General features: G+C 45.3%; 2 protein-coding genes across 8 annotated transcripts in view; both read right to left on the minus strand.

The window, feature by feature from the left end:
- The window catches only part of KDM3B (lysine demethylase 3B), a 119,830-nt gene extending 114,799 nt beyond the window's left edge, over positions 1 to 5,031 (minus strand). For both annotated transcript variants that reach the window (XM_050962331.1, XM_050962330.1), the window contains exon 1: positions 4,786 to 5,031. In XM_050962331.1, the coding sequence (XP_050818288.1) occupies positions 4,786 to 4,956 (171 nt within the window). In that variant the 5' untranslated portion in view covers positions 4,957 to 5,031. The remainder of the gene's footprint in view (positions 1 to 4,785) is intronic.
- Positions 5,032 to 6,771: 1,740 nt separating this feature from the next.
- LOC127055413 (C-terminal-binding protein 2) lies at positions 6,772 to 26,408 on the minus strand. Of its 6 annotated transcripts, none has more exons than XM_050962346.1 (10): positions 26,294 to 26,408; positions 25,772 to 25,899; positions 22,835 to 22,989; positions 22,574 to 22,718; positions 20,693 to 20,899; positions 19,800 to 20,014; positions 18,727 to 18,857; positions 18,448 to 18,575; positions 17,691 to 17,811; positions 7,027 to 7,143 (listed from the first exon to the last, which is right to left on the minus strand). In XM_050962346.1, the coding sequence occupies exons 2-10, from the start codon at positions 25,818 to 25,820 to the stop codon at positions 7,128 to 7,130; spliced, it is 1,167 nt and encodes a 388-aa protein (XP_050818303.1). In that variant the 5' UTR covers positions 25,821 to 25,899; positions 26,294 to 26,408; the 3' UTR covers positions 7,027 to 7,127. The 6 variants fall into 6 exon arrangements, with proteins under 6 accessions (XP_050818305.1, XP_050818303.1, XP_050818304.1 ...); XM_050962347.1 differs by lacking the exon at positions 7,027 to 7,143 and adding an exon at positions 10,742 to 10,828; XM_050962345.1 differs by lacking the exon at positions 7,027 to 7,143 and adding an exon at positions 12,550 to 16,133.
- Positions 26,409 to 26,658: the final 250 nt, after the last annotated feature.

The following is a 26,658-nucleotide window of genomic DNA, read 5'->3' on the forward strand; positions in this document are numbered from 1 at the left end:
ACCTTTTCTCAAGAACAATGTGCATGCAACGACCACAGTAGACAACCCAACCATTACAGTGTCCCTAGTTGTGACAGTTCCTATTATGCTATTATCCAAGGCTCTGGAATAAATAAGTGCTAGTGAGAAAGCAATCATGCAAGATTTGGCAATGGAGGAAAACAGGATGAGAGCTGCAACACCTACAGAACTCTTGAGCAAGCTGATACCAAGGGCTATGATTTCACAAAAGTTCCTACTCACCAGGCTGCTAGCAGGCAGGGAAGCAGGTTGCCCAGCAAAACAAAAATCAAACAAATGCTACACAATTACACCACCAGATGCTGCACCATTGCACCATGATAGCAGTAGCTAACCAGGATACTTGGTGAAAATCTTCCCCCATGTAGTGATTCTGAGATTCCAAAAGCTCAGTGGCAAAACCTTGCACCAAGAGGATGTTAAAATAGGGGTGCAAGCACTAACTCAATATTGTATAAAACTTGTATAAAGTTAAGGCTGGCATGAGCTGAGAGCAGCATCACTTAAAGAAGTCACATCCTCCTCACCAGAAAAAAGAAAAAAAAAGCTGTTGGAATCTCAGCCCTCCAAAAACTCTGAAGAACAATGACAGATACAGTAACAAAACTATCCTTCCATAAATTGGTCAGAAAGAACAGCCCTGAAACTCTTCCCCTCTTAAAAAGTATTCCCAGCAAAGGCTGGGTTCCTGCTTTTGGGAGATGTGCCTGTAGAGCAGATAATGCACTATAGCAATCATTCCTTAAGAGTTAGTTTACAATTAAAGCAACTTGAAACAGTCGAAGAACTTGTATATTAACATATTGGGCCCAGTGCTCACGCAGTCCAGAACCTGACTTAAAAAAAATCACATCATCTGCATTTGCTTTATTTTTATCCTGAAATGCAAATACCTAGCACCTGTTCTAGATGCCCAGTGACTGTATTCAAGTAGGAAAAAATCAGGTCATTCCACTTGTTATCTTTTTTATCTTCCAAGTGTCCAGACATATGCCTGAAACCTCAAAAAAAAATTTAAAAAAAAAAAAAGCATCTACCCCAAAGAGCACACAATCCAAAAATTGACACGAGCAGTCAGCATCAAAAGGGGGGAGGAGGAATCAGTAAGACTTGGACACATTAGCAAATAAAAAAGGAAGCTAACCATTTGGTGAGGTTCTGCGGCCTGCGTTGTGTAGGAGGTCAGACTAGATGATCATAATGGTCCCTTCTGACCTTAAAGTCTATGATTTAAGTTTCATAGATTCTATGGCCAGAAGTGACCATTGTGATCATCTAGTCTGACCTCCTGCATAGCACAGACCATAGAACTTCTGCAAAATAATTCTTAAAACTCTTCGAAAAACATCCAATCTTGATTTAAATATTGTCAAACCATGACCAGTGTTAATTGTTCCAATGGTCAATTACTCTCACCGTTAAAAATTTACGCCTCATTTCCAATCTGAATTTGTCTAGGTTCAACTTTCAGCTTTTGGATCATGTTATACCTTTCTCTGCTAGACTGAACAGCCCATTATTAAATAGTTGTTCTCTGGATAAGTACTTACAGACTGTAATCAAGCCACCCATTAACCTTTGTTAATCTAAATAGATTGAGTTCCTTGAGTCTATCACTGCAAGACATATTTTCTAATTCTCTGATCATTCTTGCGGCTCTCCACTGAACCCTCACCAATTTATCACCACATTCTTCTTAAATTGTGGGCACCAAATCTGCACACAGTATTACAACAGTGGTTACACCAGTATCAAATACAGAGTTAAAATAACCTCTCTACTCCTTTTTGAGATTCCCCTATTTATGCACCCTAGGGTCAACATTAGATAAAAATGAACTCTCAGTATGATGGTGTGGGCAAATGGACTGATTATCCACGATGACCCTCAAATCTTTTTCAGTCTCAGCTTCCCAAAACAGAACCTCTGGAATGCAAGTATGGCCTACATTCTTTGTTCCTAAATGTATACTAGCATCCCTCACACTTTTTATAGGTAATATGAAAGAAGAAATTCCCTGCCACCAAAGACTACGGCAAGGGAGGTAGCTTGAACAGTTTAAAGAAGGATGTTCCACAGTCAGCTTGGAAGAAGATAAATACTTATGAAAGGAGAGTAAAGGATTATCAAGCCTGACATCACTGGCAAAGGGATGGGGACAAGAAGAAATATAAAGGGAGAGAAAGTTGGATGTACATAGGTGCTATGATGTAGAGCACTGAAGGAAAAAGATACTTGTCCCCAGATTTTGGTTTGATTTTTCACCTTATGGGCTGAGTTACCAAAGGCCTTCCAAAATGTGCTCCCAGTACCTGTGGACAAAAATTGGTCAAATGCAAATATTAGAGATGCTTTTTAGGAGAAGCATGCCTACAAATTCACTCAACTCTGTTAGGGTGAACTTCAGAAGACGACAACACACAAAAGAAAGTACATAAAGGTATTGTATGGTGTATGAACTCCTCAAGCTGAAAGCAGAATAAGTCTCTGGTATTGCAGAATTAGAAACAATTCTGTTTCCTCAGATTGGGTCTAAAGCTTCCAAACGAAAGGGATCTACAACATGCTGCCTATGCTAATAAACAAACCTGAATTCCTTTCTAGCAAAAAATCTATCATTTAACAAGGTTTTATGCACCCAGACACTAAGGGTGCAACCCACAAAGGTATTTAGGCACCTAAGTCCCAGTTTTGGCTCCACTGCAATCCACAAAACTCACACTGAATCTCATGGGCACCTAAACTGATTCAATGACAAAGATTTCAGGGTAAAAGTTCCCTCAATGGCTAACTTTTTGCCTCTGAGCACGTACAATGCTGCCTTGCTCTAGGCATCTGGACACCTATCTCCTACAGAAGTCCCAGAGCAAATCATGAACCAAAAGAAGACAGGTGTCTCGCTGCCTAACCTGCACACAGGGCCCGATGCGATAGGCAACCTCTAAGCACACCTAACAGATTGGGTCCCATACAAAAGCTGCCCAGAGGAAACGATAATAGTGGTAGAAGTTGCTCACTTTAATACTTCCAGCTCAGTTCTTAGAGCACTTGTCTAGGTCACCCAGGTTTAATTCCCTCCTTCTATGCCACAGGGAAAGAAGAGAAACCCCTGTTCAAATCACTTCTTCCCCTCTGGCAGAGGGGGTGAATAATTGAATTTGGGTCTCCCACATCCCAGGCATGTACTCTAACCACTGGGGTACAAGTTATATAGTTGGCACCACCAGCTCCCTCCCCATGTGTGGAGAAAGGTAAGTGCTTAACTCATTCCTGCAAGAAAAGCATTATGCACCTAACCTACTTGACTCCATGTGGCAGGTTCCTTCCCATTTACAGATCAGCAAGAATAGCTAGGTGCCTCCCTGCAACCTGGCCTTAGGCACCTATTTCTGAGGGACGGGTAAGGCTTAGCGGACACCCTGCTCCTTAGCACCTCCAACTGGCTAGCTCAGGTGGCTCCGTGCCTAGCATAATAGTTTTTATGGATTGTGTTCTTGGGCACCTAGCTCTTCCCACAAATTGTACAGAATGCCTAAGAGCCTAACTCAGCTTTGTGGATCATGGAATTGTTCCTGTGATTTTCTAGGGACCTCGATGCTCAGTATTGCAATGCCTAAATCCATAGACCCCTCCCGCTACCCTAGCAGATAATCAGAAACCTCCCATTTCTAAATTAATTTCTCAAAAATATTGCAGTTGTAGATTTAAAGGTAACTTATTAGCCAAACTCCTCCACCAATAGACACATTTTTACCCAAATGAGATGACTAAAACATTGGAACCACTCCTATATTCAGCCATGCCATCCCACTGTAGTCAGACTCCTCACACTTACGGACATGTATGTACAGAGTGAGTGGGGAACTTCAATGCAAGTGTCTTAAGTCAATGCCATGTGGGTACACAATACACTATTTTCAAGTGGCCAGATTGTACTTCAAAGTTAAGATGTTAAGTGACATTTAAGGCTACATATGATCTTTGGAAAACAGTAGCAGCAATACCAGCAGAGTGTCCTGTGGCACCTTATAGACTAACAGACATATTGGAGCATGAGCTTTCATGGGTGAATACCCACTTCGTCGGATGCATCCGACAAAGTGGGTACTCACCCACGAAAGCTCACGCTCCAATATGTCTGTTAGTCTATAAGGTGCCACAGGACTCTTTGCTGCTTTTACAGATCCAGACTAACATGGATACCCCTTTGATAGTAGCAGCAATGAAATACCTTTCAGGTCTGCAGAGCCTCATTATATAAAACCACAAAGTAAGGCTCGTTTAGAAAAAAACTTGCTTATCTAATCCACATAGAAACAGTTTGGGTTAAACCTTCCCAGTTATTTCTGCCAGACCCAAATCCAGCAGAACTGAGCTAGCGCCCAACTACAGTGAAAGTGAAACATACGCTGTAAACAAACTAAGAGAGGCTGATACACCAAACAACCGCAATGTTCCTAGCAACGCTGGATGGGATAGGCGCAAAATGCCCTTAACAGGGCGCTGCGTGAAACACCCCAGGCCGTTAACGAGGCGGGGGTAGTTTAACAGCCTGAGCCATCACCCAGCGCGGCGGGAAGAACGGCCCCAGCCCACGAGGGGAGGGGAGACAACACGCCCCAACTGTTCCCTTCCCCCCCGCAGCGCACAGGCCCAGGGGGAGGCGGAGAGGAGACCAGGCCCCGCCAGGAGCCCCCTGCCAGCGCCGCCCCGCTCGCCTAAGCCCTCCCGTCTAGGCCCCAGGCTTCCCCCGCCAGGTCTCACCGCCAGGTCCTGGGGCACCGCTCCGCTCATGGCTCGCACGGTGCCGCTCCGCCAAGCCCGAGAGGGCAGGGCAGGCCCCGGCTCCAGCCCCACCGCTTCAGCCTCGCCGGGACCGGCCGCCAGGAGCAGCAGGAGCCGCTTCCCCACCGGGGAAGCCGCCGCATCCGCCATCCCCGCCGGGTAGGAGCCTCCGGAGCCGCCCCAACAGTCGCCGCCGCCTCGAGACACCGAGCGAGCGGCCGCCCCGCGCTGGGCCTCTGAGTGCGAGCACGGCCCGCCCCGATCCCGGCATACACCGCGCTAGCATCAGCGCCCCCTTCCTCCTCTACTCCCGGCATGCCCCGTATTAGCCAGATCCGCTCCCAGCAGGCAGCTCACCAGCCTCACTTCCCTCCAAGTCCCGGCGTGCACTGCGGCGCTTTCCTTGTGCCTGGCGGACTGCGGCTGCTCGTGAGCCCAGCTTGCCTCGGGCTGCTGCAGGGGACACGCCTGGGCAGCGCAGGGGCTGGGAGATGAACTAGATAAATTCAGGGAGGAAGGTCCATCATTGGTTAATAGCCAGGATGGGCAGGGATGTATCCCTGGCCTCTTTGCCAGAAGCTGGGAATGGGCGGCGGGGGATGGATCACTCAGTGATTACCTGTTCTGTTCATTCCCACTGGGGCACCTGGCACTGGCCACTGTCAGAGACAGGACACTGGGCTAGATGGACCTGTGGTCTGACCCAGTCTGGCCTCTCCTAGGAAGCTCCTGCTGTGGCTTGGCTCACGCCTCTGAGGGATGCGAAGGACATGGCTCTGGGGAGCTCCTGCTGTTCGGAGTTTTCTGTCAGGCAAAGCAACAAGGGCTGGGAAGTGCAGCCTTCATCCCAAAATTCTGACAGGCAACCTGGGGCCAGGTTTGCGCTTGGCTGGCACAGCTATGTCAGGGGTTTGAAAAAAGTCACACATCCTTACACACCCTAAGTGTGCTGGCAAAAGGCCTAGGGTAGACATAGTTATACCATCAAAAAAGTTGTTCTGATGGCATCGTATACTTTGTTCTAGGAACTACAGTAAGCAAAATAAGTCTTGCTAGTCTAAGGTGCAGCTCCACTAGGAACATTTGCTGTATGGTATAGTTTTACTGCCAAACCCTTTCCAGTGTACACAAGGCCTAGGCTACAGCACCAAAACAACTGTGGTGGCACTGATGGGTGATGTCCCTGGGGCTATGAACGTATGATAAACATTTCTTTATGCTAGTTCCAACAGCAGCAAACACCGGGAGTTGCCAACTGTTGCAATTTTATCACAAGTCTCGCAGTTTTAGATGCATTTGTTATGATCGTCAATTTCTACCACCCATACTTACAATTTTTGGCCTTAATCAAAATGCCCATTTTTCCCATCACTTCGACAGGATTGAAATTACAGGCTGACCTCAGTAAAGATAGCCACCATTTTTCTCTAATCTTTTTATGTTATATGGGAAAGTGAAGCCATCACTACCCATTGTTTCCAATGAAACTGGAGACTGGCTGCCAACTTCCTTGAGAGTTCCATGGTCAAGAAATTGTAAAAATGGAAATGTGGGGTGTATGCAAGGGAATGTACAAGGCAGGAGGGAGATCAACGCAGCATAAGGGAATGTGGGGGTAGGGGATGTTAAAGAGATGCCAATAAGGGAGATGGAGGGGCACAGGGGAATGTTAGAGCAGGTAGGGGGAGAGGAAACTGTGGTGAAATATTGGAGAGAAAATATGAATGGGGCAGGAGACCTGGTAAAGCAAGGAGAGAGTCAGCATAGTACAATAAGAGTGTATGTGCGTAGAGATAGTTTGGGATTAGAAGTGGGTGAATCCCCTTTCCCCAGCAGCCATCTGGAGGTCACATTTTTGAGTATACATTAATGTTGGATTTTAAACCTGAAATGATCACACAGAAATTGAGGGTGGGCAGCTTTTCCCGAAAATCTCACAAATCAGAAGGCAAATTAAAAACAATATTAAAACAATCACATGATTTATTGCGGTCTGAATCATGATTTTTGAACATTTGGAGTTGGAAGTACTAGACACTGTTGACTACACATGTTGACAGTGTAGCACTAAACTGGGATGATTCTGAGATCTCACATACAGTAATTTATCTATGTATTTATAAAGGCATTGGTGTCATGTCATAAGCTTTTGTTTCCCTACAGCCCTCTTGTAGAATATTGCAAGGCACAATCCCATCTCCTTTAGTTTTCAACATACATGGGAGACTTCTACAGGAGAATGTGAGATGCCTTGGACTCCTATGCCAATAGGCAGATGGCACGCATCTCTTTTTCCTGCAGATGTCGTTAGCGTCATCACATTAGAAAATGTAGTGCCTAGAAGAGATAAACAAAGTGATGAATATCAGCCACTTCACTCACATCAGAACAAGGAGCTGATGATAGCAAGAGGAAAACACTTAAGAGGAGCTCGACAAGACACTAACCTCATCTTCTGTTGAGGGCAGTACACTATCTCAGGGTCATATTGGATTTATCACTGCTCCAACTTACACACTTAGGGTATGTCTACACTACAGCAGCATAGCTATGGTTCATTTCACCTAGCCACATCTACACTGGGGTAAGGTCAACCACAAGAACCACCATAGTGGGTCAGATCAATGGTCCATATAGTTCAGTAGCCTGTCTCTGACAGTGGCCAGTGCCAGATACTTTAGAGGGAAGGAACAGACCAGGGCAATTTCAAGAGAGCCATCATGTCTTCCAGTCCCACCATCTGGCATTTAGGGGTTTGGAGACACCCGGAACATGGGACTATATCCCTGACCATCTTGGCTACTAGCCGTTGATAGACCTATCCTCCATGAATTTATCTAATTTTTTTTGATCCCCATTTTACTTCTGGCCTTCACAGCGCCCCTTGACAACAAGTTCCACAGGTTGACTATATTATGTGAAGAAATACATCCTTTTGTTTGTTTTAAACCTAGCTAGACAATTCCACTCCTCCCTTAGTTGAATCACTGTGATCTACACTTTTGTCTTCTCCAAGTTAATTTGCTGCAATTTAGCATACCTAAGTGGGATTGTGAAGGCCATACAGAAACTCCACCTTGTACAACGTGCTTCAGCTATTATTTAAGGGAAAAACCCACCCACAAGAGAGTGCATCATACCATTTTCTGCTCACTCCACGGGCTGCCTATTTGATTCCTTAAGCACTTCAAGGTTTCTGTGCAAAGGGAAAATACTAGGCATGTGCCATTTTATTGCTTCTTTGTGATGTACAAAGAGGTCAGAAGGGTTCTTGGGCATTTTTTTAAACAGAAAAAAATAGTTTGTTTCTTCTGGATGTTTTGTCTGCCCTGGAAAACTCCAGACAACTGCAGAACTAATAGGTTTATTATATTAGAGCTACCAAGGAAATTATAGATCATTAATTGCAATAACTTAATAATTATTCCATCTGTTTCAAATACTTTTGTTGTAACATATTTAAGTTAAAAATTTGGGGAACAGCACTGTAACAAATTCAACATTGACTATGCCAACTGCTAAGGCTGAGAAAGCTCCTAATAAATGTTTGAGTCATTCAAGGAATCCAACAAAAAAAGGGAAAGGGGGAGGAATTTTTTTTTCCCCATTTGAAAACACCTTTCAGGAAATCATATATCATAAAGCAGCGAGAAATCACAAAACCCTTGATATATTTCTGCTTTGCAGATCATCTTTAAGGGCCTAAATGGTCCAGGGATTAGCTATATTGGTAAACACCCCTCTGTTCTCAATACCAAGACAGCTGTGTTCAAAGCAAAGCTGCAGCTGGTGGAACCCAAGGTGAAGCTTTTGGGAGCAAGCTCACCAAAAGGGATCACAACTATCTGACCCTTGAGCGTCTTCAGAACTTTTATCCTCGGTAAGGCAGGTTGAAAAGCAAGTGGGCATAATTTACCACAGAAAAAACAAAACTGGGGGGAAAATAGCAGCTGATGGAAAAGGCAGAAGTAGAAAACTAGGGTCCTGGGATCCTTTATGTAAAACTGGGAAGCATACCAAAGAAGTTACAAAGATGATTTGAGGTCTGGACTGGAAAACATGCTTTACAATGAGAGACTTAAGGAGCTCAATCTATCTCAGATAGAAGGATAAGAGGCAACTTGGTCACAGTTAAGTATCTAACCAGGGAGAAGATATTCAATACTACATGGCCCTTTAATTTAATGGAAAAGGACAAATGAAATCCAATGATTGAAACTTGAAGCTAGAAAATTTCAGTTGAAAAGAATTATAGTTTCTTTTTTCCTACTACAATTTTAAATAAGGAAGAAAAGCCTCCAAACAACAGGATTAAATAGTTCGTATGCACAGCCTTTGGGAACTGCACTGTGGGTCTTAACAAAATTAAGAAACTGGATAAGCAGCAAAGAATCCTGTGGCACCTTATAGACTAACAGACATTTTGGAGCATAAGCTTTCGTGGGTGAATACCCACTTCGTCAGATGCATGTAGTGGAAATTTCCAGGGGCAGGTATATATATGCAAGCAAGAAGCAAGCTAGAGATAACGAGGTTAGTTCAGTCAGAGAGGATGAGGCCCTGTTCTAGCAGTTGAGGTGTGAAAACCAAGGGAGGAGAAACTGGTTGTGTAGTTAGCAAGCCATTCACAGTCTTTGTTTAATCCTGAGCTGATGGTGTCAAATTTGCAGATGAACTGAAGCTCAGCAGTTTCTCTTTGAAGTCTGGTCCTGAAGTTTTTTTGCTGCAGGATGGCTACCTTAAGGTCTGCTATAGTGTGGCCAGGGAGACTGAAGTGCTCTCCTACAGGTTTTTGTATATTGCCATTCCTAATGTCTGATTTGTGTCCATTTATCCTTTTCCGTAAAGACTGTCCAGTTTGGCCGATGTACATAGCAGAGGGGCATTGTTGGCATATGATGGTGTGTATTATATTGGTGGACGTGCAGGTTCACCGGTTCATTCATCTGCACGTCCACCAATGTAATACACGCCATCATATGCCAGCAATGCCCCTTGGCTATGTACATCGGCCAAACTGGACAGTCTCTACGGAAAAGGATAAATGGACACAAATCAGACATTAGGAATGGCAATATACAAAAACCTGTAGGAGAGCACTTCAGCCTCCCTGTCCACACTATAGCAGACCTTAAGGTGGCCATCCTGCAGCAAAAAAACTTCAGGACCAGACTTCAAAGAGAAACTGCTGAGCTTCAGTTCATCTGCAAATTTGACACCATCAGCTCAGGATTAAACAAAGACTGTGAATGGCTTGCCAACTACAAAACCAGTTTCTCCTCCCTTGGTTTTCACACCTCAACTGCTAGAACAGGGCCTCATCCTCTCTGACTGAACTAACCTCGTTATCTCTAGCTTGCTTCTTGCTTGCATATATATACCTGCCCCTGGAAATTTCCACTACATGCATCCGACGAAATGGGTATTCACCCACGAAAGCTCATGCTCCAAAATGTCTGTTAGTCTATAAGGTGCCACAGGATTCTTTGTCGCTTTTACAGATCCAGACTAACACGGCTACCCCTCTGATAAGAAACTGGATATTATTTTCATTTGGATACTCCAGCCATTACAACTGGATAGGGACTCTCAGAGATGGAATGGCCGGTTGGAGTTTCCATGGATACAAAATCAGGCCCCATAGTTTATCAGGTATTTGGTGGAAGAAAAGTTAGGAACTCTTTTGAAAGAGCCCTTCCAGAATCAGTGACAGAGAGTGTGGCCATACATGACTGTATTAATATTTTGTTCAGCCAGCTTATCAGAGATCTGTATTTCATGTCTGTTCAAATGCTCATCTTCCTTGAAGACCTGGTCCATGGGAAGTTTTAAGTTTAAAAACTAATCCATCTGAGCTGACCATAATAAAGCATTATTTTTAAATAAGGTAGACGTATTCTCTACACCATTTTACAAATAGTTGAAAAATTAGATATTTTTCATCATTGGGGATTTTATTCATATTTTTAATTTCCACAAATCTTTTGTAGGTCATCTCTAAGTTTCTCTGAAGCATTAAACTCTGTAAGACAACAAAATATAGAGAACGTGGGTCAGTCTAGTGTAGTCTGCTTACTTGATTATGCCAAAGGCCCCAGATAGATGCCCTTAACACTACTAATTTCTATGGGAGCCCAGTTTTCTTCAGGAATATCCTGCAACTTTCATTTTCTTGCAGAGGCTTTCACTGTTAATGAGATCTTGACATGGCATGTAGCTAGCTCTCCTCTCAACTGTATAAATGGTTTATTCCAGTGTATTTCATAATTTATGCAAATAGCCTGACACTAACAGAGATGTTAGAGCTTTTAAGGGGTAAAAGATCCATTGTGCAAGAGCTTTGGTCAAAGCCACAGATAAAAGCTGAACCCAGTGCTTCTCTGGGCTCAGGTTTTATCAGTGGCTTTGACTAAGACGCATAATGTAATGCTGGATCCCATTTTTTTGCCTTAACAGGCAGGACACTTCTTTAGCTCAACATTTTATCATAGCTAGACTAAAGTATCCATTTCCATTACAGCAAAGGAATTCTTATACTTGTACAGACAATAAACATCATTATTGGTATGCACCTTTTGCCCTCATGCTGCTCCACATCCACTTCAGAATGCAGCAGCTACACTTTTACAGATGTCTGACTTTCTGTACTCTGCTACCATTTTACTAAGGGTCTCATTCTTAATGGGATTCAGAGAGATAGTGCACTTAAATGCATTAGCATTAATGAAAAGTGTCATCTTGACAGCCCTGGAACAAAGTCTTATGTTTAATCCCTTGAATTCAGAGAATATTGGCAATGCAAGCTTTTCTAGTGTCCCCAAGATGAGTTTTGAGGTACCATCTCTCAGAGAGGGGAAGTAAATCTTTAGGCCCATTTCTTGGTTTCTCTACTGAGATTACTAGTAATGTCAATAATGACGTAAAAACTCAGTTATCCACCATCTTTCAGAGGGTGCTATTTGTTCCCTTTTCAAACAGAAAAACAAAAATTGCCATGCTGAATCAGATCAGTGGTCCAGCTAAGCCAGTAAGCCATCTCTGACAGAGACTAGTACCCAGACTCATCAAAGGTGCAAGACACCCTACACCAAACAATTATGATATAAGCCACCACCAACCTCCACTAGTGGTGGTTTTATGCCCTGAAACACAAGGGTTTATAGACTTTATTGAAAAAAAAAATCTAACGTAACGGTGGAGTCTCTTAACCACATAAATGTCTAATCATTTTTTGAATCCTGCAAAGCTCTGGATTTCAATTGTATAGTGTGACAGTGAGTTCCACAGGTTGATTTTGCCTTGTGGAAGTAATTATTCACTTTCTTCAAGTATAATCTTCTTCTTGTATTATAAGGAAGGGTAAATAAGAGTGCCCAATTTACACTGGTCCACCTATAGAGTTAGAAGATCCTGTATCCCATTGCCACATCTTCACAGTCCCCCTCACATCCTTTAATTGTGGAGCCTGGTACCAGTATAGAAAGAGAGACCATTAGCAGGTCCCTCCTTCCAATTTCACGCCCTCACCCTCCTTACTTGAAATTCTGTCTTCCACTAAATATCAAGGAAACAAACCACTTGCCATAGTAACATAATCTAAGGAGTGACCGAGTTTGGGAAATTTGCTTGTGAAATAAGGTGCTTAAAAAGCGGGACTGATGCAGCCATTGATTTATATTGATTTCCCAGCCTTAGTATACACACTGGGTCTGGTGCCACCCCTGCCACCAAACTGCAGTCACATAAGTTGGAGAACTTTATTAAAATATATCCAAGAAATAAACAACATTTCTAACAAGAGCCAGGAGAGAACTGAAGTGAGAAAGACATCTGTACAGGGAACATTGATATAAAGGTTTGTTTACATGCTTTATTTTAAAATGTTTCACAGTTTAGTCATTCTCTACAAAAATATATTTCTGAAACATTGAATCCTCTATAAAAAAGCTGGTCAGCAGCAGTGAACCCAACAAGCAAAATGTACCTTAGGACAGAGCAAGCACCTCCTATAAGCAGATCAGTGTGACCAGGGCACTCCTGCCTCACCCTGGAATAGAAGGTTTTTGTTCTTTGGGATTAAGCTCCATACTCATTTTGAAGGAAGGCAGTTTTTTTTCTTAAATATTTTCTTTCCATCCCTCCAGGCTGCATGAAACCTGGGACAGGGGGCTGTGGATCAGTATAACACACAGAAGAGGGTGCTGTGAAAGGAGAACTTGACATCCTGGTGAGGGGAACATGACTGTGCTTTACTACTGGTACCCACTGTTCTATGAAGAGTCTGATTACCAGAGCCCTCCCTCTCCTGATAATGTCTAGCCCCAGGCTAAACAATACTAAGCACAGGCCCTATCTGGGGTATGACGAATAGTTCACCAGCAGCTGGAGAGCTCTTCCTTGGCATTAGGGGAGGATTCAGCTTGATTTTAGCTACAAAATCTTACATTTGTATCTTCATTATGGCAGCTCTGACCAAACTGGCACTCGCTTTCATTTCCAAATGCAGGTCTATGTGGCACTGGCTCTAATGGAACCAGTATCCTCAGGGCTAATGCTCAGGTCAAGTTTATCAGCATTCAGAACTGCAGCTAGCAGTCCTCACATTTCTAGATATGTATTCCTAGTACACCAATCACCATGGTATCTAGGGACCAAATACAAGAATTAAGAGGCTCAGTATCATTTCAAGCTTCTCCACTCCTCCCTCAGGGAGATTTTACTGGATAGGCCTTCAGAGATACTTCTGAATAAAAAAAATGCTGGCTCTTAAGTGTCCTGCACTGCACTTTAGAAGAGACAAAATGAAGGGATTCTGTGTTTGGAAATCCCACACCTGGGAACACCTTAACCAAAAATTATCTGCCTTCCTGGATCTTTACATACAAGGCAGAAGTTTCAGCAGCAAGTTGAGAAAATAGTTACTGATAGAAAAAACAGTCTAATATAGTAATTACATTTGCAATCAGCTCTCTGAATCCTTAAAGGAACCTTTCTTCCCACTTGTCCTGCATGCCTATTAGGAGAGCAGCTTTCTAAATTATAGCTTGTTGAGTTTTTAGATACAAGAGTAGATTAGCAAATCATTGAAGGGAAAAAGAAAATGCTACTTTCACCTCCAATTAAAATTTTTCTGAGCTGCAAGCTTTGCTCAAAGGCTTCTCTTCCTCATGACACATGCCTACCACTAATCTCACCTACTGTGCCCCAGTTCGACCTTCTAAAATCCGGAGCAACCAAGAAGGTATGCGAATTTTAAATCTGAATCAGTCTCATCCGTAACATACAACCCGAGTGCCTGCATCAGCCTTAGCAAACAGCTAAATTCATCTTCAAAACAAAAAACCATACAACTCTGAAAAACTGAATCACATCCACTAGTACTAGATAGTCATCCAGTCAAAGTGAAAGTCCAAAAGGGAGTTGAAGAGTTCCACTCATTGCAAATACTCCTTCCTCCCTGGCCTCTTTACCCCAAATAAAAAAGTCTCTCCAAGATGTCAGCACTAGTCTACATTAAACCACCACTTGCCAACAGGATTGGAGACTGATTTAAAACTAGAAAAGAATGAGAAAGCCTGAGCACTTGAGAAGTTTTACAGCTTCATTCAGTTCCCTAAACTGTAAACAATTATGTAATTTGGTAGTTCCCTCTGCTCCCCACCCAATTTCCAGACCCCCTTCTTCAGAAACAAGGGACAGTCTGCAAAAAGAACAGGAGTACTTGTGGCACCTTACAGACTAACAAATTTGTTGTCTGTTTCTCAGCAGACAACAGATCTGCCCCTTCCTTCATCAGTTATATGCATAGGCTGTTCAGCTTCCACACACCCAGCAAGACTCCTGGAGGGCACCTACTTTGAAGTACCTGAGCAACAGGAATAAAACATGAATCGTTGTAGTCCAAAAGAGTTGTCAGCTTTTAGACCATCTAGAAATACTGAAGCGTGTAAAACACAAAAAGGGAGCAGAATTACTTTATGTGGGCCCAGGAAGATATAAATAGGAGTAATGAGATTAAATGAAAAAAAAAAATGTAGGATGAATATTAGGAAAATCTTTCTGTCATGGAGTCTAGTAAGCTGAAGAATCATCTCCCTCAAGACAGCGGAAGATGCACCAAGGGGCATTTAACATTGGACTAAGCCCTGAAGAGAACAATCCTCCCTGGCCTTGGAGGATGGGCTAATTGGGACCTACATCTCTTCCTTCTCCAATTTCTAGGATTCTAGTATAACATTTCTCTTGTGGATAAACTGCATTAGCAGCATGTGAGGTAAAGGCATGTACAGGACCAGCAGTAACAACTTCACAATGCTTTGACTTCTGCTGCCTCCCAGTAGAAATTTCCTACACTTCTGCATTCCCTCCTTCCCTCCCTCAGCTGGGCAGATTCCAGAGACTCTCCTAAATCTTTATGACCATCTCAGAAGACAGTACATCTGAGTGGTTTACTTTAATCATCCCCAAATCTTTTATGAGTCAGTTTGTTGGTAGTCTCAGATTCATTCTTACTCTTGTGCTCATGCCCAGCACTAACATTACAAGAACAAAACTTCACACTGACAATTTGCAGTAACTTTGGGTATGCCTGTGCTCAGAGGCACCTGGGTCAGGATAAGCAAGGCAGTGCACAGCACTGGGCATGGGCTCTCTCTTTCCTGCAATGCAGTACACCAGATCATATGCCTAACTTCTCTTCATCTTACTAGTCTTGCTTGAACACTCTCCATCACCTGTGCTTCCTGAGACTGCAAGTCACTCGTGAAAATCTGCATCAAGTTCGGTATTGGGGGCAATGGGAGGCCTCCCTGTTCAGCCAGCTCCTGTTCTCCTGCATTCAAGCCCCTGAGAGTGCCTTCCTGTGAAACATAACAGAGGCAGGGTCATGGGACACTACATGTTAAATTAAATTTCAAAGGGGAGGCAAGGTCACTGCTCCTGCCGCAGACAAGGAAAAAGATTCACCAAGAGATTAAAACTAAATGAGTTATAAAATATCTGTTGAAAGGCAAGAGCTAACGTTTGCCAGTAATGAAATGCATTCTCCTATCCTGTGTGAACAGGAAACAGTCTCAGTGGGGTGTTAGAAGAGGTCCTAGCAGGGAGCTCTCCCCCTACTTTTTCTGCTGCCAGAGGAGAAGGGAGAGAGAAGATGCTATTGGTCAGCGGGGATTTCTCTGTCTGGGTCCTGTTTGCTCGTCTCTCCTGGGGAAGGGGTACGTGGTGCAGAGTGAGACACAGAGGGTATCCCGTGAGCTACAATCCCCTCCACAACCGCTGGCTCCGGCAGCCCAGGGGCTGCTACTCCCACTACTCCTGGAGGAAACCTGAAACCAACAGAAAACACGTGGAGATTACATGCCTGTCTAAGGAAGAGCACTGAAAAGGGAAAGGACAACAAAGCTGTGCCCTCACCCACATGTTCCAAACTGGCTATCGCAGCTCAGAGGAAATGCAAGTCATGATGCTGCACTGAGCAAAGGTCTCCAAACAAAACTGCTCTGAGCTAGGACTACATTAAATGTTGTCAGGACTGAATGGGCCCAGTTATGTGTTGATCCAAATGGCACCTATTCCCAGACAGCCACCAGCTCGGGGATTAAGGGCAGTGATGGCTGCAGGGTCACACTAAACACACAGAAAATTTTGAGACAGATCTTGTCTTTACTAGAGAGAACAGAATGCCCGACACCCTATTCACACTCCCTGAACTGCTGGAAATTCTCAATATACACAAGAGGTTGCAATTCTCCAAGGGGAATATGCTGCTGGATACACCTTCCTGGGCTGTGATAGGAAGAGATTAGCAACTTCGAAGCAAAATTTTCCTTTCTTCCCATTATCCCTGACTATTTCTCTAGGGGGAAGGGGAAAAAAAGGTAGTAATTCCCTCCTTGGAACTGAGCAGGCATTACCAGTATCAACAATCCTCATAGTGTACATCAGGGGTAGGCAACCTATGGCATGGGTGCTGAAGGCGGCACACGAGCTGGTTTTCAGTGGCACTTGCATTGCTCAGGTCCTGGCCTCCAGTATGAGGGTCTCTACATTTTAATTTAATTTTAAATGAAGCTTCTTAAACATTTTTAAAACCTTATTTACTTTACATACATCAATCGTTTAGTTATATACTATAGACTTATAGAAAGAGACCTTCTAAAAACGTTAAAATGTATTACTGGCACGCAAAACCTTAAATTAGAGTGAATAAATGAAGACTTAGCACAGCACTGCTGACAGGTTGCCAACCCCTGGCGTACATATTACTGATGGGGACACAAATACAAAAGTGAAGCAACCTGCCTAAGATCACACAGTGAATCTGTGGCAGAAAAACAGAACCCCAGAGACCCATTCATAGTCTCTTGTCCAATCCACTGGACCATGATGCCTCTCATTTACAGTCCAATCATAGTGTGAAGGAAAGAGTGCTGTATGCAGACAGTAATTCCATGCTGGGGTGCAGAATTTCATCATTCCCAAGAAGCAGATCCCTTTTCATGGACCCACCAGGGTACCACATACCAAGGGGTTTCTCTAGCACTTAGCCTTTCAAAATCCTTGCAAGAGAACTGGTGCCCAGAAGGTGCATTAACTGATCAGGAGAATCCTGAATTCCCAGAGCTGGTACAGACTATTACTCTAATTTCAGACAGGGAAGCTTAGTGCTTATGGGTCAGCTAAAGAAGCGAGGCTGACAGATTTCTGAAGAAAACCTATCACCATTCAGCTTGTAAGAAGAGATATGCTGCTAGGCAAGAGCAATTCTCAGAAGCCCAAAGAAAGGGCTCTACCCAGAATGCTGGGGTCTTTATGTAAAAGATAAGCACGTGCATAAGTGACCTGCACATTAAGCAGGAGCTCAGAGGGCCTGCTTCTCTCACCTGTAAGCCACAGCTCCATTGAGTTCTGGGTGAACAGCTGCAGGATCAATACTTGGCCACTGAGCAGCTAACAGCAAATACTCCTTATTAACACAGTTCCTCAAAGTATCAGGTATGTGACCTGTGGTGACACCAAGAAGGGCAGAGGATAGCAGGAGACAAATAGGAAGTGAAGATGCCCAAATATTTCCACGTGAAAGCAGCAAGGAAGGGACCCAACAGCCCCTCTCACCTCAGTACCATAGGACGGAGGTTGAGAGAGATCTAAATCAAGATCCTACACATAGAGTCTCAGAGGAATACTCAAAGTCCCTCCCTATCTCAGGGAAGGGGCGGCTCCTTGTGTTGCAATTGCCAGTTCCCACCTTTCACAGGAGACACTGGACACAAATACCCCCAAAAGAAAATGGGTGCACAATGCAGCCATCGGTAAAACCATTCCATGGGGGAGGAATGAGATGCCAGATCCCCAGAGGGAAGGGGAATAGGACATCAATACTGATCACATACAACTTGGGACAGAAAGAGTAAAGAATCTCTCTCCAGCATTAACTATGAGACCCTCATAAGTCAAAGACAACCAGTGACTTGTATTCCAGCTCCAGAAATGAGTCACTGAGCACCATTCCAACAGATCTAGCTTTAACAAAACAGTCAGCAGTTACTGTTCCATAGTCCTGACTCAGGAAAACAATGAACAACTCCCATCCCCACAGCAGCTGCAAAGCACCAGGGCAGACCTGGCCTCCCCAGTTACCTGTGATAGCTCTGCGGATCTCTTTAGCTGCATCTTCCCTGGACTCAATGGAAGCCTGCTCACTGTACCAGGCTGTGTGAGGGGTGCAGATCACATTGGGCGCATCTTTTAGGGGCCCCTGAGCAAAGCTGTGATGGAAAAACAAACATGTGGTTTCTGCTGGAAAGCGAAATTCCCTGTCTGTCCTCCCAGGTGTAACCATGACCCAACTGAAACCAGAGCATTATCCAGTGCAGAAGAACCATAGGATGGCAGCGGGTTATGTGGCTTTGGTGTTACCTGAAGGGTTCAGACTCGTGCACATCAAGTGCTGTTCCTCTGATTCTCCCCTCCTTCAAGGCTTGTGCCAAGGCCTTCTCATCTACTAGCCCCCCACGGGCTGTGTTCACCAGAAAGCAGCCATGGCGCATCTGGAGAGGGGGGGGAAAAAGTGTTTGAGAATTCCTGCCTTCCCATGGAGCCTGGAGGAGACTTCTCAAAAAGAGCAGGAATCTAGCTCCCCACCTTGGTGGCCCTGGCCTCTGTTTGCCAGAAGCTGGGAATGAGTGACAGGGGATGGATCACTTGATGAATCCCTGTTCTGTTCATTCCCTTTGGGGCATCTGGCATTGGCCACTATCAGTAGACAGGACACTGGGATAGAAGGACCTTTGGTCTGACCCAGTAGGGCCATTCTTATGTAACCTGCAAAGCTTAAAAGAAGACAGACTCTCTCAGAGCCAATTGGGGAGAACACTTGCCAGTTGGGTCCACAGAACTAACTTCTAACACAGGAAGGGGGGAAAGGAGATCATAAGTTTCCCACACTAAAAACACATACTTCTTTTAGTTGAGTACTACAGCAACTGATCAGTGCAAACAAGATTCACAACTGCAGAAAACTGGACTGATTTATTCAGGAGGTTCTCAATCCCAGGAAAGCATTGAAAGGCATCAGCAGAGTGGCAGGAGGAGAGCCAGAGACCAGCTTAGCACAGAGTGCTATGGGTTGGGATCAAGGGGGCATTATCAGAGCTGTGTGAAGGCATTTACACAGCCTCGGACCTAATCACTCCTGGCTCTACCAAACATTATCATTTACTCATTTTAAATGTAATTTGAAACTAATAATCTAAAACATGCTTTATAAATGAAATTATTCAGAGAGATTCAATCCTCCTCTTCTCTTAAGAACAAATTTTGCACTGCACAAAGCCCAGTCCCCAATGCACCCACTCCCAGCCTCCAAATGCAGCAGGAGCCACACAGCAGAGGTAGCAGGATTCACATGCTATCAGCCTCTGTGGAAGCAGCACTTTGTGTTCATTCATTTCCCAAGTGCTTTGTGGGGAAACCCAAGCTTCTAGCTGCACCTGTTTAATAGTGAAGTCATTGATGAGATGATGATTATGTTCATTCAGACTGCAGTGCAATGTGATGCAATCACTGTGCATTAGCAGGTCCTGCAGAGTTCCTATTCGCTGTAACCCCAGGGATCGCTCCACACCATCTGGTAGATATGGATCATAGAAAATCACGTTGAAGCCAAAGGGCTTGGCTCTCAGGGCCACTGCCTGCCCAACTCGTCCTTCGAAAGAGAAAACATACCTATGTCAAGCAAAATGCAACACAAGCACAACACAAAGCTGCTAGAGGACTGGAGTATGGATAAGAGTCATTCCTAGGACTCAAGGGTTCTATAGCCCTTCAGGGAAATGAAAGAGCAGAGACTGGTCATTTATTTGTTCTATGTTGCTCCCATGATGAGAATTAGCCCTCACCCATGCTATAGCAGCCAACAGCACTCAGCCCATTGGAGAAACATAAAGAGCTCCCAATACCAGGTCTGCACCTTGATCCACAGGCCCAGACAGACTGGGGAACAGGTGACCTGACTACAAGTGCTTCCGGAACAATCTGGTATCAGAAACACGCAGAAAGCTCCCAACACCATGGCTAGCATACACAGTGACAGAACTACCACTGGAAGGGACCATCTGAAGCTTACAGTTTTTCTAATCATTGGAACATGAGAAAAGAAGCATTCTTACTACTATGACTATTGCCCAGCTTCTAGGGGCAGCAGCATTGCACTCTAGGGCACTGGTGGTATAAATTAGAAGTCTGATATTTATAGAAGTTAGCTAGAATGTTTCACTGGTTAGCAGCCACTGAGAGATTATCTATTCCTGAGGCTGAGAGCGACACCAACATTCCCAAAAGCTTTCAGAGCTCCCTTTTCAATCTACCAGTCACCATTTCTTACCAAGACCAATGATGCCCAAGGTCTCACCACGGATACGCATGGCACCTCCAGCCACCTCTCGAATTTGCTCCATGCTTGAGGCTCGGTTTCCTTCCCGCATAGCCTGATGAAGCCAAGTAACCCGGCGATACAGGTTCAAGATGTGACAGAGGGTAGAGTCAGCAGTTTCCTCCACAGAGGAGGAGGGGATGTTGCACACTGCAATGCCTAGAAAGAGGAAATACAAATGAGATTTCCAGCACTGCCTATAGCACTTCTGCTGCACACTCTACTCATACAACACGATGGCTAGAAGACAGCAATAGTCCTGGAGCACTGGACTAAGGTAGCACACAGCACCAACCCAAACACCCAAGTTTCAGAATCCAGCCTTGTATTGAGATGGAGAAGTTCCCAGCAGTCTTTTAACCTCCAGGAAAGTTTCCTAAGTTGCCTTGCTTCTAAAGGACCTTTAGAGTGCACCACCACCACTGCCACAGAAATGTGGCAAAATCAGAGAGCTGAGCTAGCAGAGATGGCTGAATTCTTTCAGACCTCATGCACCAGATGCTCAAGGCCAGGCTGAAAGCATAGGCTACCCCAGAAGCTGCAACCACAAGGTAACTAAGTCATTAAACACACAGTGGGAACCCACAGGAATCCTTCTCAAAATCCATTTGAGATTAAATTTGAAACAGTGGTAACTTTAGTAACCATTATCAACCGTTCCGTACAGCAACACAGACCCACTCAAAATACCCATAGGCAAGAGCGATCAGTTAAGTTCTAATGCTAAGGGAGTTAAGGGCCTGAAAGATTCTTTGCTGCCAGGAAGGAAGCAGGGAAATATTAAAGCACTGTAGAGAGCCCTAGGTATATTCTGAGTAATCCACCACAAAAAGGGATTTGATGCAGTGGCCTTCTCGGAATGATAGTTGGCTAAACTGCTAGATACTGGCTTCTGTTAGGTCTCCCTGGCTTGAGAGGACTCTTGGGATCCCAAGAAAGGGCCAGCATCTCCAGAGAGCTTTTCAGCAAACAAAATCCTTTAGGTAGCCAGGAAAAGAAAATCATGCCCAATGGGATGAAATTGCTTCTTCCCCAAAACTTAACCCTAGAATCTAGGAAATTAGTTGGAAAAGGAAGATTTTCTGGAGCCTTAGCCCACAGTATTTTGCCTTGACAAACGTAAAAGGACCTAAAAAGACACAACAGTAGCCCAACAACTAACTGAAGACCAGGAAAGAAACCCAGGACGGAAGTGAAAGCACAGATGATTCAGCATTGTACGCACCTGTTGATTGAGCCTGTACTATAGAATAGAGATCCAAAAAATTCATTTGGATCCCTTCACATGCAGTTGGAACAGCAATGGCTACACTCACTCAGTCCCAAACATCTGACACTTTTACTCCATCCATTCTTTATGCACTTGCTCAGCCAGAATTTAGTTGCATATAAAGTCTATCGGAAAGGCAAGCAGTGATTATTTAAACATCTGAACTGAATTTGGCCAATAAGAAGTCAGTTCTTTCCTTGTGGTTTTTGTATTTGTAGTAAAGACCTGACTGAATCTAAACAAGACCTATTCATCTGTAAGTTTAGTATCCAAAGATTATATTTAGCCTTCCTTGTATCCAGAACTCAAAGATCTTCATGATCTCTATATCTGAATGACCTAAAAACCTTAACTTTCTTCTCAAGCCAGCTGCCCTTTAACCCTTGACTTCAAACATTCTAGCTGGTATCTAGAGAAGCCCCAGCCTAAAGGGCTTGCTCTGAAATTCTTTTATGTGGGTGTTGGCCAGCATGGGTATTGTCTCTTGCGGGAAAAGAAATATATGTTATATCCTCCTATAATCCACTTTTAACCCCAAAACAGACATACTGTGGTCATCATACCTAATTCTGCAGCTGACTTGATGTCCACATTGTCATAGCCACTGCCAATACGCACAATGACCCGAAGAGCTTTGAACTTCTCCAGGTCCTGGCGGGACAAAGTGATGGTGTGGTACATCAAAGCTCCCACAGCCTCATTCAGCACCTACAAACACAAACAGAAAGCATACCAGCCTGAGAACCATTCCCTTCTCCTGCATCTCTATAGAGGCACAGAGCTAGTCAGCTCCATCCCCATAAAGGCTCATTTAATCTCCCTACCTTCTCATGGATTTCCTGAGTTGACTGAGCATCACAGAAAGCCACTGTAGCAACATCCTTCAGGATTGGCATTTCCACAGTGCAATCCCTCCCATCTAGGAGTGCAACCAGTGGTCGGGCAGGCATTGGGCCATTCACAATAGGAGGCCGTATACCTACAGACAAAGACAACAGTGATCAGCTGTGCAGGAGAGAGGAACAAGTGAATTCCGGAGCCCATAATTAACATGAGCAAGGGGGTATATGTAAGTCAGGACTGATCCAGTAGGGCACAAGAAGCTACACTCCCACAATATAAAAAAGATTAAGGAAGAAAATGGTCAATGGGGATGTGAAAGGGTCAGCAAACTCAGAAAAAATGTAGGAAAATGAAGCCAGAGTAGAACTATCCGTGCCTCTGGTGTGAAGAGGACACAACAGAAAATTTTGAGTGAGGGCCCAGAATGAGCAGCCTTACCAGAAACAAGGTTCAAAGCATTGTATTAATACAGTAACTCCTCGCTTAACGTTGTAGTTATGTTCCTGAAAAATGCGACTTTAAGCGAAACAATGTGAAGCAACTCCAATTTCCTCATAAGAATTAATGTAAATAGGCGGGGTTAGGTTCCAGGGAAATTTTTTTCACCAGACAAAAGACTATATAAGTTTTAATTGTTTAAGTTTTAAATAATTTAATACTGTACACAGCACTGATGATTGTGAAGCTTGGTTGAGGTGGGAGTCAGAGGGTGGGATATTTCCCAGGGAGTACCTTACCACTAAATGATGAACTAGCACCTCAAGGGTTAACACGTTGTTGTTAATGTAGCCTCACACTCTGCAAGGCAGCACAAATGGAGGGGAAAGAGACAGCATGGCAGACAGAGACAGACATTGTCTGTGTGTGTGTGTTGCGCATTGCCCCTTTAAGTACGCTGACCTCACTCTAAGTACATTGCCTTTAAGTAGATCAGCAAGTTGAGACAGCAGCTTCTGCCAGCAAGCTCCCTCCATCCTGAGCCCTGTCGTATTGTCGTTCCCCCCCGCTCTATGGAGATGGGGTAAGTGGGGGACAGGAGCAAGGGGAGTCCTGTGGCACCTTATAGACTAACAGACGTTTTGGAGCATGAGCATTCGTGGGTGAATACCCACTTCTTCAGATGCACAGCCAGTATTTGCATCTGAAGAAGTGGGTATTCACCCACGAAAGCTCATGCTCCAAAACGTCTGTTAGTCTATAAGGTGCACCAGGATTCTTTGCTGCTTTTACAGATCCAGACTAACACGGCTACCCTTCTGATACTGGAGCAAGGGGGACACCCTGACATTAGCCCCTCTCTCTCCTCCCCCACTCCATGCACAGCAAGCAGGAGGCTCCCGGGAGCAGCTCCAAGGATGAGGGCAGGAACAGCACACGGCAGTGGGGGAGGGACAGCTGAACTGACCAGCAACTGCTAGCCTGCTGCCACACAGGGAACTTAGGGGAGCAGGGAGCTGATAAGGGGGCTGCCGGTCCACCCTGGTTCCAAGCCCCCACCAGCTAGCTACAATGGGATGCTTTTTCTGCAAGCAACGGACAAAGCAGGGGCTGCCAATGTTAAAAAAGTAGATTCAAATGTCCCTAGCCTCTGTTCATCAGAGAATGGAGATGGATGGCAGGAGATATATCACTTGATCATTGCCTGTTAGCTTCACTCCCTCTGGGGCACCTGGCATTGGCCACTGTCGGTAGACAGATACTGAGCTGGATGAACCTTTGGTCTGACCCAGTACAGCCGTTCTTATGTTCTTATGTAGCATTATGCAACTTTAAACGAGCATGTTCTCTAATTGATCAGCAACGTAACAATGAAACTACGTTAACTGGGACGACTTTAAGAGAGGAGTTACTGTAGTGCTGAATGAGAAAAAACATGCACACACAGAAGTGTAACAAGGGTCTCAATAATTGTTATAGAATTCTCTTCCCAGAAATTGTCCTCAATTCATGTTATATAACAAAAAGGAACTCCTGCCGATATGGTGGCCACCGTATTCTGGATTAAGGAAATAAAACATGAGGTCAACCAACATCAGGTTAATAGCAGGACCTGTTCCACATAATTCCTTATCTCCCTAGCTGCTCACATTCTGCTTTCCCTCCTGGACCCTGCCGTGAAAGATAACCCTTTTTAGAGGGCTCCTAATAGGAACTTTCTGCCTCATATTAGCAAAGACAAGAAGAATCTATTGAGAGCCAGAAGAGTGCACAACCAGATGGCTCCACAGAACTGTTCCCTGCAGATGGAAGGACAAGAAAATGGGATAAGCAGCTGGCAACTTGATTTCAACTGTTTTAAAGATATTTCAGCTAATTATCCAACATTAGCCAACTCTCCCAGAGTTCAATCCTAGTGTTTGAATCACTGCTAGGGAGGATTGCTGTGCCAAGGCCAAAGGAGTTTTTCCTGCAGCAAGAAGCCAGGGCAATAATCACCCTAGATAACGCTCTCTACCTCAGGATGTCTCTCCAAGAAGAACTATGCTTGATCCCTAGCTTGCACTCCTAATACAACAGAGGATTTAGATATTGTTTCATAATAGTCACAGCCTCCACAGTCTCAGCTCTGAATCTCACTGTGAAAATTTCTACTGCATCTTCTAAAGCCTTTCAAAAAATCTTCATTCACTGCAACAAGAACACAAAAACAAGGCCTCTTCTGGGAGATGAAAAGTGATGGGGTTTAAAGAGGATGTCCCAAATTTATCTTAATCCTAATCCTCTGGATCTCTGGGCTGTGGCCTGCACAGAAAAGAAGTGAGAGCAGAGCACCTAGTTCCACTAGAGAGTCATTCCAGTTGCCCCTGCCTGTAGGAACTGAGTTTCAGGTTTACTCATCTCACCTAAACACCCTTTTCCAGAAATAGAGCAGCCTCCTGACCGGTGGAAACCTCAAGGCTCTAGGGATAGAGAGTTACCTTCACAAATCCGGTCCAGCCTCTGACGCTTCACTTTGTGTCTGTCCATGAGACAAGCCAAGACTGACCTGAGCAGCCCTGAGGGGAGCCTCTGCACAGGACACTTGGCTCAGGTTCCCTGAGCAATGCTGAAAAGAGACGGAGAGTTATTCCTGAGCTCCGTGCCCACCCCACACACAGCAGCGGCGGAACCCTGGCTCTTCACGCCTCCCCCTCGGCAGCCCCTTCACGGCAGCTGGATTCGGAGACGGGAAAGGCCTTGGCCCCTCCCCCACCCGATCCGGCCGAGCAAGTCGCGCACTGCCCGGGCGTCAGCAACTGGCAGCGGAATCCCCCGGGACGGGACGCGGCTCCAGCCCCTCCTGCGGCCGGACCCCGCGCGCCCCAGCGGTCCGTGCTCGGGGAACCAGACAGGGCGGCGGCGGCGGCAGCAGCGGCAGGCCCCGACCCCAGCCCCAGCCCGCCCGTTTCCCTGGCCCGGGTGGCCGGCGGAGACTCGCTCCCCCCACAGCCCACACTCACCGCCGGGCCCCAGGTCCCGACTTCCAGGAGGAAGCGGAAGGGCCGGGCCGAGTCCGCGGCGAGCGAGGCTCCAGGCTCCCGTCCCTGGGCAGCGCCCCGTCCGGCCCGGAGCAGAAGGGACCGCGCAGCCATAGAGACGCGATGCAGAGCGCCGCCCGCGCAAACCACCTCCGCTTCTCGCCGCGGCCAGCGAGCGCCCCTCCCGCCGCCTGGCCGCTCAGGCCCCGCCGGCAGCGGACAAACCTGCGGGGAGCGCGGGGCTCGGAGCCGCGCGCCGGGTGCACGCTCAGCCCTGCTCCAGCTGTGTCCGTTTGATCCCAGCGCACGGTCGGCGTGGAGCCGCTCCGAGTCCGCAGCCGCTGGGG

This window comes from Gopherus flavomarginatus, chromosome 7 (genome assembly GCF_025201925.1).
Source record: "Gopherus flavomarginatus isolate rGopFla2 chromosome 7, rGopFla2.mat.asm, whole genome shotgun sequence".
In the NCBI taxonomy this organism is placed as follows: Eukaryota; Metazoa; Chordata; order Testudines; family Testudinidae; genus Gopherus; species Gopherus flavomarginatus.

Coding starts and splice junctions, on each gene's coding strand:
- LOC127055413 (XM_050962345.1), bottom strand. CDS start 25,820: ATGGACAGACACAAAGTGAAGCGTCAGAGGCTGGACCGGATTTGTGAA. Junction 20,015..20,692: donor CTTGGGCATCATTGGTCTTG/GTAAGAAATGGT, acceptor TCTCTTTCGAAG/GACGAGTTGGGCAGGCAGTG. Junction 17,812..18,447: donor GATCCGCAGAGCTATCACAG/GTAACTGGGGAG, acceptor GTGTCACCACAG/GTCACATACCTGATACTTTG.